The 13,644-nt window shown below is 40.2% G+C and overlaps 1 protein-coding gene across 2 annotated transcripts; it reads left to right on the forward strand.

Annotated features, from left to right (window-relative positions):
- The first annotated feature begins 230 nt into the window (after positions 1 to 230).
- On the forward strand, positions 231 to 10,917 carry camkk1b (calcium/calmodulin-dependent protein kinase kinase 1, alpha b). Of its 2 annotated transcripts, XM_083684484.1 has the most exons (18): positions 243 to 316; positions 613 to 713; positions 2,477 to 2,825; positions 3,377 to 3,424; positions 3,572 to 3,625; positions 4,093 to 4,144; positions 4,943 to 5,076; positions 5,337 to 5,373; positions 5,979 to 6,000; positions 6,254 to 6,342; positions 6,549 to 6,745; positions 7,458 to 7,511; positions 7,801 to 7,874; positions 8,492 to 8,579; positions 8,883 to 9,011; positions 9,214 to 9,317; positions 10,041 to 10,088; positions 10,392 to 10,917. In XM_083684484.1, exons 3-18 carry the CDS (start codon positions 2,568 to 2,570, stop codon positions 10,459 to 10,461), a joined length of 1,458 nt encoding a protein of 485 aa, XP_083540610.1. In that variant the 5' UTR covers positions 243 to 316; positions 613 to 713; positions 2,477 to 2,567; the 3' UTR covers positions 10,462 to 10,917. The 2 variants fall into 2 exon arrangements, with proteins under 2 accessions (XP_083540611.1, XP_083540610.1); XM_083684485.1 differs by lacking the exon at positions 613 to 713 and having other exon boundaries at positions 231 to 316.
- The last annotated feature ends 2,727 nt before the right edge of the window (positions 10,918 to 13,644 follow it).

A 13,644-nucleotide genomic window follows, 5' to 3' on the forward strand; every position in this document is an offset into this window, starting at 1 on the left:
ATGGAAATGTGTCGCCCTCTGCTGTAGCCTAATCCGTGAAAATAATGAAAACTTCACCTCTCTAAATATATTATTTGACAATTAGCCTACGTTAAAAATATGTATATATATAAATTGCGCACGTTTTACTACCACATCTCAGGTCACTTATGCCCGACACAGTCAAAATAGGTCTACGCCAATATACTGCCTGATGGTGACCGTATGGGCGCTAGTAGTTATTAGTCTGCTCGGCAGGTGGAGTTAGGCAGGTGGAGTGTGTGGATTCTGCAGGTGCCGCGGCTAGATGATGATAGTGCGTCTCTGGGGTATTCAGGTAGGCTATACTTAGGCTAACTGCAATATATTTAAATGCAAATTCAGTAGTTTTACTCCCTTTGTAACACATTATGAGTCTGTGTTTATGATTAGATGACAATAGTATGTTTTTTTTTTAAAAACATTCTGTGCGCATTGAAACCTATTGAAACAAGAAGGCTAGATATGTCTCTAGTTGCCGATCAGATGAGATAGGCTACATTTATTTAGTTAATAATGAACATTATTTGCTACAAGCAAGTTATAATTATCTAATAATAGGTACAATTCGACTACTCAAAATCACGTTGTTAGGTCTGACTGTGCTTCATAAGACCGCACTGCTCCACTTTCGATCGGAGGGGATAGGCTATGTGAAACGGATGGGTTCTCTTGCTCTTACTCAACATTTTCACGTAAGTTATCATACTTTTCCTTTAAAATCTCGATATCTAAGGTAACTGACCATTTTAATAGGCTAGTCTGTCAACGGATGAAGACAACTTGTCACAGCACAGGCAGTTGCTGCAGTTTCATACAGCCAACTGTAACTGTAGCCTACAGGCTGGAAGTAGGCGAGACAAAGATTCTACAGAAACAATACAATCTCTGATATTCCGTTTATTTTAAAAACCTAATTTATTATTTCCTTCCACGCAGAAGAACATTTAACCCGAACTTGATGTCTTGTCACTATAGTGTTCAGTTCAATGTTGGACACCCCTGCTAGGATTTTATGTAACACTTCAGCCAATTTGCTTAGAGACAAACAGGAGGCTTAACAACTGAAGACAGGAAGCCACTGACTTAAGTGTCCCTCACAGGACTTATATCCAGCACACTCTCTGGGCTATATTTTAACGACGTAAAAAAACAGTCTTAGAGCAAACGCGGGTGCGGGCGGTGGCGCTATGGCATGTGTCTGAAATATTGGTGCTATATTCAACGTCAGTCTTTCAGCGCACCTGATGGCACTTGACTTGCTCATTGTAATGAACACTCTTTTCCCCGCTAGTCCACCCACCTGAGCGCAGGCGAGTGGTATTTTCACCAGATACCGAGGACACACATTTCCAATATGCCTGCGTTTGGACTTGGCCGGCTGAAAGTAGAGCCCTCTGGTCCGGTTTTCTGGCCTATGACAAACCCCAGACAGACAGAGGGCTTACACTAGTCTCTCCCTTCTAGATATTTCCCTAAGTTCAGGCAATTGTCTCCATTCGGGCTGATCCAAATGTGTCCTGGCCATGGACACCTGACATCCAATCAGTTACCTTTATCCCATGTTGCCTTGGGGCTAGGGTTCAGTCTGTCAATGTAAACACTGATTGCCCTCAGAATAACTCTGAGCTAAATATGGCCCGGAGTTAATCCTTAAGGCCAAAGTGATCCCTAGCTCATCAGGGAAAGTTCTGCCCTCACTGAGACACAAAGGAGTAGGGCCAGCAGGACAGGGCCAGCAGGACAGACCATGCAGATTATCAGCATAGGATGGCAATGTAGAACCCTAAAGCTGTGTGTAAGTAAAACACTATATAATATGCATTAAGCAGGCATTTGCTGTGTTGGAATTTTCTGCATATCAGATTTGTGTGAGAAAGTGTGCTGGTGGATTTAGTTGGGATTTGCAGAGAGAGAAAGTGAGCAGTGTTTGTGTGGACGGACATTCCTAGGACAGACATTCCTTGGCATGACTGCTCAGCCGATTATTATCCACCATGAATGCCAGTTTGGGGTGTGTATGGGTCCTGTTCTTATGAATACTCATGGCACACAACATTTGCATTTTGTATATGTAACGTTTATTCAGATTGAATTGACTTATTACACTAATGCTTTTTACCCTATTACATAAGAGGGTATATCTACTCACTGCATGTATAGTTTGCAAAAAATTGCATTTCTCAAACATAATAATATACATTGTCCCATATCAGTGATGCAATAGTTGAATGTTGATTTAAATGTTCTGTAATGATGTCTGTTAGTCTTTTCTTTGTTGTCTATCGTAGATGTCTGTTCGCAATATAATGGACTGTATATTTTTTTATTATTATTTATTTATTTATTTTTAAATCTATTCAATTCATTGTTCATGAACTTTACTGGTTGATGGCTGGTTTTGATTTTATTGTGTATTATGTTTCTAATCTAAAGCATCATGTTTATGTCATTACAGCATGGTGGTGTTCACTCTGTTGCGCTCAACAAGCTGGCCCCTGTAAAATCATCTGTGCCGTATAGCTGTGATTGAACTGGGACTTCCGGCCATGAATACTGAACCCCCCTGCCAGGCAGAGCTTGACTCTGAGTTCCCTGCAGAGGAGCTGGCCGACATGGTGGCAAACATGAACGTGGCGGCCAACAGTATGACCCCCCCTAACGGCTACAGAAGGAACCCACCTCAGCGGCTCCGCCTCTCCGACAGGAAGTTTTCGTTGCAGGAGCGAGGGACTTACCAAGGGGGGAATCGAGTGGCCCGAACACCCACCATCGAGTCCAAGCGCGTATCCATCTCTGATGCTCAGGTAAGAGGTCCAGAAGGCATGAGATCATGCAGTCAACAGGCCCGGGCCTGATATATTGTATATGTGACTTTTGATGCCCTTTACTAAGACATCCTCATCCTTGTCAGAACACACATACAATTATAATAATAATAATAATTATAATGATTATTATTATTATTAATAATAATAATAATAATAATAATAATACATTTCATGACATTTGGTGAACAACATCAAGAAATATCAAAATATGCCATTTATGTGCCCACTTTTAGTTGATTTTCATGACTTTATGGGTATGACCATGACAGCCTAATGGACCTGTGTACCAAGTTTCATCATGATGGGATTAATTGTCTTTGATTTATAACCATTTATGGGAGAGGCCACACCTCCTGGACAATTAATTGGGCTTACACCCCTAATAATATGAATAATAATATATGCCATTTAGCATACACTATTGTCCCAGATATTTGTTTGAAACTTGCTAATTTCAATACAGTTACTAAGACAATATGTAAGCCTAATGTTATATTTTTCTAAATGGGCTTCACCTTTCTTCCTAGGATTGCATCCAACTCAACCAGTACAAGTTGAAGAATGAGATTGGAAAGGCAAGTTGATGAAATAGTTAGAATACTCAATCTAGCACACCACATACCATTGCTATACATTACTGTTACAAATGTATTTTTTTCAGCATGGTGTGTAATGTACATGTGACAGTAATGTTGATATACCTTGCTCTTTTACTTATCCAGGGTTCATACGGGGTGGTGAAACTAGCTTACAATGACGATGATGAGCAGTACTACGTAAGCAACTTGTTATTCTGCATGTTAAGCTCCGGACCCCTCCCTTGTCGGTCTAGATGAACATCCCGCTGGGCAGGACTTGGCCACATCAATATAGTTTCCTAGTAATTTCCATGTCCTTTATCAATGTTATCATGTTGCTATCAACATGGATAGTTAGTTAAATTTGCAAAAAGTCTTTCATCTTTCAACCACAAATCAGATATTTTCAAGGCTTGGTGTCAACTGGAATTCTTTTTAGTTGACAATTTAATTAAATATCAAGTTGGATATTGATTTTATGTTTATGTTGGGTCTCTGCTCGGTTGGATGTGAGTTCCATGTTTTTTTAATGACTTTTTTAAACACTTGCTTGCTTTGATTTCTTTATACTAAAATTAATAATGAAGCTAATTATGCTACACAAACCGTGTTGTCACTGTTGTTGTCAGAGTTGGTAATATAATTTTTTTCTTATTATTCCTTAGGCAATGAAAGTAGTTTCAAAAAAGAAGATGATTAAGCAGTATGGATTCCCTCGTAGGTGACATTCTCCCTTATGCTGTAGTAGAGTTCTAAGAAAATACTTGTGGTCATACACATACAGGTCACTGGTGGTCATACACATACAGGTCACTGGTGGTCACACACTTACAGGTCACTTGTGGTCATACACATAAAGGTCATCCTTTAAAAAAAAAGCCACCACCCGCCGTCATCGGAGGACCTAAGTACTTTGTTTGTTGTATTTGTTTTTATAGTTTTTTTGTTTGTTTTGTTTTTCTTAAATTATTTTCACATTGTTATTTCAGTGCTTTATGGTATATTTGGTATTATTTCTGGTGTAAATGCTAAGATATTTTTCATTTTAACTTATGTAGTTCCTGAGATTTTGTTTAATTCCACCCCTCAGCTGCTCTCGGCCCATCCCACCTCTCTCGATATGACAGGTTGTCTTTGTAAATACGAATCTGTTCTTAATTGAGTTACAATAATGAAGTATGTAGTTTTGTACTTTGCTGCCCTCTCTGGCCGCACTGAAAATGTGAAAACGTATATATGCTACAATTTCTAATAGTGACAATTGTGTGCATGTCCTTGTTAACAAACAAAACATAAAATAAGTATGTAAAGGCCAGTGCTTGAATAAGACAGCAGATTTTAGAAAGCGCTTTGTTTGGACCAAAACAGTTTCTCTTTACTGAACGTTCTTTATCATGTGACCTCATTCCTTGATCGCTACCGTTTTATCATGTCATTTTTGCACTATTTTAAAGCTCAAATCTACAAATCTGGACCTTTAAGTTAATAAATAGATTGTGGTTTGTTGTTCTGCAGGCCGCCCCCCTCCTCGAGGAACCAGCCCCCAACAGGGAGAGGCGCCCAAGACCCTGGGACCACTGGAGAGAGTCTACCAGGAGATCGCAATCTTGAAGAAACTTGACCACCTTAACATTGTCAAACTGGTTGAGGTGACTAAGCTGTATTGCTGTTGTTTTTTAGAGTAAGCTGCTTAGAATCACTGACTGGTAAGATATCTAAAGAATGTTTATTAAACTTAAATGGCAATCACCGTGTTCTCCTCTTTTTGGTTACATTTCAATGACATGATACAAGTTAATGCATTTTACTCTACCCACAGTATGTCCACAGTATGAGAGCTCTTCATTGTTCAGCTATGGAATGTGGCATTGCTACCGTTATTACTTAGATTTACACGTTTCAATTGTAGGTCCTTGATGATCCTGCTGAGGACAATCTCCACATGGGTAAGTATGCATTCACTGTTTTTATTCATTTCACTGAATGGTGTTGTAAGGTTCTGCTCTCCTCTTTTGTTACCTATTGGTTTGTTTATGACACGACTTCTTATGACACAATTACAACTTGTGCCTTGAGTAAGTATTCACCCCCCTGGACTTTTTCCACATTTTGTTGACAAAATTACAACAAGGTCCACACAGTGTGTAATTGATCCTATGCAGGTCAGAGACCCTATAAAAACAAAGATATTCATTCTGAAATCACATGAACTGTTATCCTTGGACTCAGTTCAACTTATTGAGTGACTTGTTGAAGACAGTTTTGCATTTGAGCTAATTTTAGGAGTGTCATAGCAATGGGGGTGAATACTTTTTGACTCAAGACATTTGAGCTTTTCATTTTTAATTAATTAGAAAACACTTAATCATTTTTACTTTCACATCATGGGGTATTTTGTGTAGATCAGTGACAAAAAACATCAATTAAATCTATTTTAAAGTCAGGTTGTAACACAACAAAATGTGGAAAAAGTCCAGGAGGTGAATACTTATAGAAGGCACTGTATGCCAGAGTAACTAGTCATTTAATCTTCTGCTTGTTTCTTTTCTAGCCTTTGAGTTATTGCCAAAAGGGTAAGTTTCACCACTTTATGAAATATATGTTATACTGAGTTAATTAAACTATCAGGCTCAGTTGCACTGTATTTGATATCCAATAATAAGTCATTATTATAGACATAGACAATGAGTTTTAGGTATTGTTATTGGTGAAAGATTTATTCAGACAAGGTTGTGGGGTATACTGTATGTTTGGAAGACCTCTTGAGGAATGACACTGATGTTATTCCTTTGCTTGTCTCTGTTGTTTTACCTGTCTAACCTGTAGCCCTGTGATGGAGGTGCCAACGGACAGCCCTTTCACAGAGGAGCAGGCCCGCTTTTATTTCAGAGATATTATTCTGGGTATCGAATACTGTGAGTCCTCTGCCTTGTCATCTGCGCTGTCAGACCTTCACTCTTAGAAAAAAAAATAGGCTTGTTCCTGTATACAAGAACCCTATATAGAACCCTTTTAGGTTCCACGTAGAACCATTTCCACTTCCTCTTCCAGAGAAAGAGTTCTACAGTACATGGCCCCAAAATTGTTCTTCACTTGAAACCTGTCTTACCCGTTTGGCCAGTGCACTACCAGAAGATCATACACAGAGACATCAAGCCTTCTAACCTGTTGCTGGGAGATGACGGGCATGTGAAGATTGCTGACTTTGGTGTGAGTAATGAGTTTGAGGGCAACGATGCCCTCCTGTCCAGCACAGAGGGCACCCCAGCCTTCATGGCCCCCGAGATGATGACTGATGAGCAGAGCTTTACTGGCAAGGTTAGACTCACAGAACTATAAGGACATATTAATATGTAGGTAACACTTTACTCAGTGGTATAATATAGCATTCATAAAGCATTCATTAAGCATGTATATGCATGACATAAAGAGTCATATTGGCCTACATAAGTTTATACATAAGTAATTTATGAAGAATGTTATAAATATGTTATGTAACATTGACATTAAACATTATGACAGCCACTACATAACATGCTTTATAAGCACGCTACTCTGTCTCCACCGACAGTAGCTTGCTTCTAAAAGTCGTTATGGATGTTGTTGTAATGTTGTTATGGATGTTGTTGTTATGGATGATGTCTAATATCAATGTTGCATAACACATTTATAAAAAACCTTTATAAATGACTATACACTAAACATATGTAGGCCATTATGAATCTTTACAGTATGTCTTGTGAATAAAGGCTTAATGAATGCTTTATGAATGCTACATTGCAGCACAAAAGTGTTACCGATATGTATACAATGTATGATATCTGTGAAACTGAAACTGATTGCTCCATGGTGAGTTATTGAATGTTATTGAGTGAGTTTGTACCAGATTGTTCATGTTTTGATTGTCACAGATTATGCTCCATGTTTGTATGTACCTCATGGAATTGAAATTGATGCTTGTATCAACATGTTGGGATTTTACCATACTGCACAATAACATCATATCATGATCAATGCTTGTGTTTTCTAGGCTTTGGATGTGTGGGCGATGGGAATAACTCTGTTCTGCTTTGTCTTTGGGAAGGTGAGAACCGATCAGTGTTTGAACTGTTGTATAACACGCCTGAACACAACATATTGTACTGTACAGTGCATGCTCCCTTGGATTATCATTATGCTGATGACTATAACTATTGTTCACTGAACTGTTGTCTTGCATAATGCTGGTTTCGAGAAATTAATATAATGGTTTAGTGGAAATTATATGTTTACCAATAGTCAGTATGTATGGGTATATAGCCGTTCCATATTTTGGACTTTTTCATCTTTACATTTGCATTGTAACGTTCTATTTCTTCATATTCCTGTTTCAGTGCCCTTTCATGGACGAATTCATACTCGCCCTCCACAATATGATCAGGAACAAGCCTTTGGAATTCCCAGAGACGTAAGTGAGGCCAGGATGCGCTATTCATTTTGTGCAGTGAAACCAGTGACAAATACACCAAAACTTGAGTTCTTTAACTCAAGTTTTGGTGAGGAAACCCTGCTGAAACACAGGTGTTGATGTTCCATGTGGGGATTGATCCTAGGTTTCTTGCATGCCAAGAAAGGCCAAGACCAGGAGGACATCTTCATGGTTAGAGGGTGACATTTGGGCGTACAAGTCTGAAGTGTGTTTGACACGGGAGTGGCAGCTGTCAGGAGGTCCATTCACTTTCAATGACAGCTGGGCGGCGAGTGGATAAACGCCATCTCCGTGGTGACAGTTAAAAAAAAAAAAATCATACATTTTTCAAGTGTGCCACTTCTGTTAACCAATTACTAATTGAGTAGGCTTCCTTCATTCCTGCCCAACATAAACATGCATAGCTAGCATGAAAGAGAAACTGAGGAGGAACTAATCTGAAACCTCTCCACTCTCAGTTGAGTGAACCCAGCGTCAGCGTAGCTGCTACAGCTTGCTCGTCTGTAGCGGCCTTTAGACGGGGCCATCCATCAGGAGTGTGTGGTTCCAAACCACCTCCGCTACATTTATTGTATCTCCGTTGTTTGGTGTCACAGGCCTGCCATATGTGAGGAACTGAAGGAGCTCATCCAAAGGATGCTGGATAAGGATCCAGAAACACGGATCACCATTCCTGAAATCAAGGTGAAAAGTGGGGACAGAGCTCGGCTTATGATGATGATTAAAGATAATTGAAGATTATTGTAATGTAGCTTACAGTGTTGACTTATGATGGCGTCTAGAGGGGGCTAGTGGACGTAGAAATCAGAGGACAGGCTAATTGTGATGCATGGAATGGAATGTGGAATGGTATCAAACATGTGTCCACCAGCCTCCCCTGGTCTAGTGATAGATTATTCTGGAACTGTGTGTGTGTGTGTGTGTGTGTGTGTGTGTGTGTGTGTGTGTGTGTGTGTGTGTGTGTGTGTGTGTGTGTGTGTGTAACAGGACCATGGGTGGGTGACAGAGGATGGTTCTGACCCTCTACCCCTGGAGGAGGAACACTGTACTGTGGTGGAGGTCACTGAAGAGGAGGTCCAGAACTCTATCAAACTCATCCCCAGCCTGTCTGCTGTGGTGGGTTGAGTTAGCCTTGTCTGTTCATCATGTCCTGGGTTCACCTGTTAAAACTGGGCCCAAAGTTTTTTTCCTGCTCAGGTCATGTGGTCAGGAAATCCCCCTAGGCCCTAGTCATAAGCAGAGAGAAACATGGCGGAGCTATAATTAAAGCGATTTGTCATAAGAGAGATTGATCCTTAATCCTCTGTACCTGCTACAGATCCTGGTGAAGTCCATGCTGAGGAAACGTTCCTTCGGTAACCCCTTTGAGTCTCAGAGCCCGAAAGCTGAGAGGTCTATGTCAGCCCCTGCAGGTCTCATTACGTAAGTACTGTACTCTACAAATCCTGCCTAGATCAGATCAAATGTACTGACAAACTGCAGACAGTTTTGGGGATTAAATCTCAAACAGAACAAAACAACCATGGAAAGTAAGTTATGTATATGCATTCAAAACAATACATTTAGTACAAAACAAAATCTAAATCTGCTAAGATAACAAACAATGACACAGACAGTGTTATATAATGTATCATTGAAAGACTTGCGTCATGGTTTGGGGAAATATTGGTTTGGCACAATCAATCAGTGGCCAGAGGAAGCCCAGATAGATAGATCTCTATCCCCCCCCCCCCCCCCCACATCCCCCCAACAAGCAGAAACCCCTGAGGCAGTGATAATGGTGTGCTGATTTGTTTTCCATTAATGAACCAGCCTTGTCGGAAGTGCACTGGGACCAGTGCTGAGCCATGGGGGGCCCTCTTCCACAACTAATTATACCTCCATGTGAACTGTAGTTATCCCCCTTCTCCAGTCTACACCACACAGCTTTCTAACACAGTGTCACACAAAAGCTTTTATGCCTTTGCTTTAAGTGACTCAATTGTGCTTTATTTATTTTTGGTTTCCTGGATCGGTTTGTTGATGATTTATGACAGTTTTATGACATTTCAGTGATATATCAAATATGCTAATAATGATATTTCCTAGAGATGGGTGTCAAAGAAGTAAATCTATGCTGACACTGCTCTATTATTTTCGTTGTAGGGACTGTGGGACATTGGGTACCTCAACCAAGGTTCATCCTTCTTTGAGGTAAGTGTTAGGTGTAAAGTGGCAGGCTATGCAATGTTGTTGTTGTCATTAGATTTAGTCCTCGTAAGTAAACTCACATCATAAAAGAGCACGTCGGGGCGCTTAGTGGCGTTGCACACGAATGCGCACACCACGTAACCGCAAGGTTCCTGGTTCGATTCCGACCCTCGACACGTGTTGCATGTCATCCCTCCTCTCTCTCCCATCCTTCCTGTCAATCTCTACTGTCTCTATTCCAATAAAGCAGAAAATGCCCTAAAAACATATTAAAAAAATAATAATAAAAGAGCACATCACCCACAGGAAAGGAAGCAACGATGGGAGCAGAGATGGGGAGCTTGAGGACCTCTATGAAGATGAGGCGTTTGCCTAGGCCTGCTGGCAAACCTGCCCCCACAATTCATTGTTTGGTGGACAGACTTATTCTAAGCAAACACTTCTGTATCATTGATCTATTTCAAGATTATACATTATGTAATATTTATGTAATGTGTTTGAAGAAGCATCCAAATTAAAGAGCTCTAGAAAGAAGTACGGTATGACGGTATTTTCAATCCTGCAAGATTATATGATTGATTTGAGACCAGATGCTAGGTGTTTAACCCTTCTAAATGTGCATCCTGCTGTTTCCATAGCTTTCAATGGCTGTTCCAGATATACTATATTACACATACTGTAATAGTCCTGAATGTCTTGTTTTTCTAAATGTTCTGTGTAGACTATACGCTACATTGAAATGTGGCTGTTACAATGTAAATATGTACCATTATAAATATGTTATTTTTGCATGCTTTCATACAGTTGGTGTTGAAGACAATAAAGTTAACAAAGAAAATGTAATTCTTGCTCCTTGTGCTGTATTTCTTGCTGTATTTCTTACACATACAGTAAATGTTGACATCTCTTGTATCCAGTAGTCTAAGCAACCTTTTCATGTCTTATCAAAAGTCACTAGAAGGCCTTTTCAGTTACCCATGAGTTAAATGCTTGGTTTCACAAATCTACAGCAGAATGAGCAATATGATGTTTTAAGGAGATGAAGAACTCAGTCAAAATCTCCCATGGATAGACATTTTGGAGGTTGTGTGATGGCAGCTTGACTTCAAGTTTAAGTAGGTAGACTCACCATGGCAACAGATTTAACAGATGAATAACCTCAGCTAACATTGACAATATGTCTTGTTTAATGAAAAAAATCTATCACAATGAAAGTAAACAACGATCGTCCTGTGTCATTTTTGGGGAAACTATACAGATAATGTAATCAAAATCTGACAATAGCTGCTCCAGTTCCATAGTGGAAATATACACTAGATGGCAGCACTGTGCCAGTTGTGTTATAGATCCTCTCAGTGCTGCTGTTCTCTGTCTTTCCTGTCAGGGTTTTCACCATCATTGTTCTATTCAGATACAGTGACACCTCTAATGCCAAATAAACCTGCAATTATTTGCCTTGGACCAGGAATACTCTCTCCTCATTCCCATTTGTTTCATTCAACTGTCAATAGTATCAACTGTATCTTGTTTTGGTAGTGAGTGAACAGCTTTTTTATATACAGTAAATCTATGATAGCTTGGCATATAGTCACATACATGCAGGCCCTCACATGATAAGAGAGAAATCATATGATCACACATGAAATCCATATGTGCCTCTGTCATACACTCCCTGCCAGAGGATGATAAAAATAGGTGTGCGCACTGAGTGGGACCATTTATCTCAAGGGCCTGTCATATCAGTCATATGTGTTATGAGTGGTGACTATGGAGTGACACACACAGTCCCTTTATCTTTTAAAAAAAACACCTCAGGGGTTGAAGTTCTACCACAGAATAAGTGAGTGACTTACTCTACTCATGCATGTGTTGGAGGTCCATACAAACACATTATGAGTCTTGTGTAGTATGCCCATGCAATGCTCTTCCTGGATGTTTCATATGATGCCTTGGAATGCAGCCACCTGGACAACATTCTTACATGGAAGCTGCAGTTTGCTATCATAGTTGGGTAGTAATATAGACGTCATATGTAGGGTGAATGCATGGGTACATACAGTATAGAGTGATAACAGTGGAAGTGCCCACCCCATGCACTGGTCTTTCGTCCCTGTGCTTAAATCTAACTTTACCAGAGAGGCAGGTGTCACGAATTATTTCCATCAATATCACCGTCTTCGGCCTACTAATGTGTGCCTGAATTAGCTGTCTAGACATTCTGAGTCTCTAGCTAGACAAAAAAGAAATCTACTACTGATCATTCTGGTGATCTATCATCACATCCTCTATCCTGTATTTCAACCCTACAAAAGAAGAAGAAAGTGTAGATTGCCTTTAAATAGATATTATATTATGTAAGCAATCTCTATCATGGGTTACTGTCCATGAAAGCTGTAAGACAAAATAAAAAATATGTTTGTTAATGTGTACATTGAAAAATGCAGTTTGGACCATGCTGAATTATTTATCTTAGTTGGCAAGGCTCCGAGTCAGTAAGATGTATGGAGTAAGTATGGAGGTCCTCCTGAAAACCACAGTGGTATGTTTCTGAGCAAAGATTACTGTGGAAACAGTTGCCATGCAACAGGACACAGTGCTCTTTCTGATCGGACCACACTATAGAAACAGAGTATATAGAATGGACTCAGTTCTTCTTTACAGTTCACACCAAAATGCAATCATATGTCTACTTGTAAAGTCGAAATTGCACAGAAAATAGAAACATATGGGTTGTGGTGCTTTATTTAACATAGTCAATATGATTTAGGTATCATACCACATGGAGATTCTGAGTAGTAGTGTTATCACTGATGAAAAATGAAGCTCTGAAAGCAACAGTGAAATACGCACCTGTGTCTGGTGAGACGTCCGTCCCTCCCCAGCATGCTCAAGAGACCACCGAGGCTCCAGCCCACTCTCTCTCCTTTGAGACAACCGTGTACAGTTGCTGCTTCATCTCGGGGCACAGGCCAGCAACATCAGCTACCATAGACAGTAGAGCCTTCTCAGACAGACTGACAGACTACTGCAGTCTCTCTGAGGGGGGTCTACTAGTGACTGCCACCCCAGTCTCAGCAACAGGCTAAGCCCATGCTGCTTCCCCTCCCCCAATTCTGAGTCATAGTTAAACCCACTACAGCTGTTACAGTCCATGGAGCTCTTACGGCTTGGGTTTCTCAATTAATTCCCAAAAACCCAACACTGATGGTTTGTTCCCTGTCCCACTTCATCATGCCAAGCATCAGGTTCTCAATATAGCTCCTCTCGAGTCAGACCCTGACATGCATGTAACATACTGATTTGCAGTGGATCGAATTGCAAAGTACATGCTAATGGTGCTGACATGCAGTTCTTGTCCGAAACCAACAATTTACAGCATCAATTTTAGACGCGTCAGAGCTGCAGAGAACTCACCTTACACCTCACAATACCTGCCTCAGCAACACTTCACAGCAGACAGTTGCTCATGCCATGATTTCTAACATGTAAACTGAGAAATTGTGTGTTGAATTGTTGCTGGAACAACGGAATGTACTCCATTGATTGCAGATTGCATAAC

This window comes from Argentina silus (genome assembly GCF_951799395.1).
Source record: "Argentina silus genome assembly, chromosome: 14".
NCBI classification, from domain to species: Eukaryota; Metazoa; Chordata; class Actinopteri; order Argentiniformes; family Argentinidae; genus Argentina; species Argentina silus.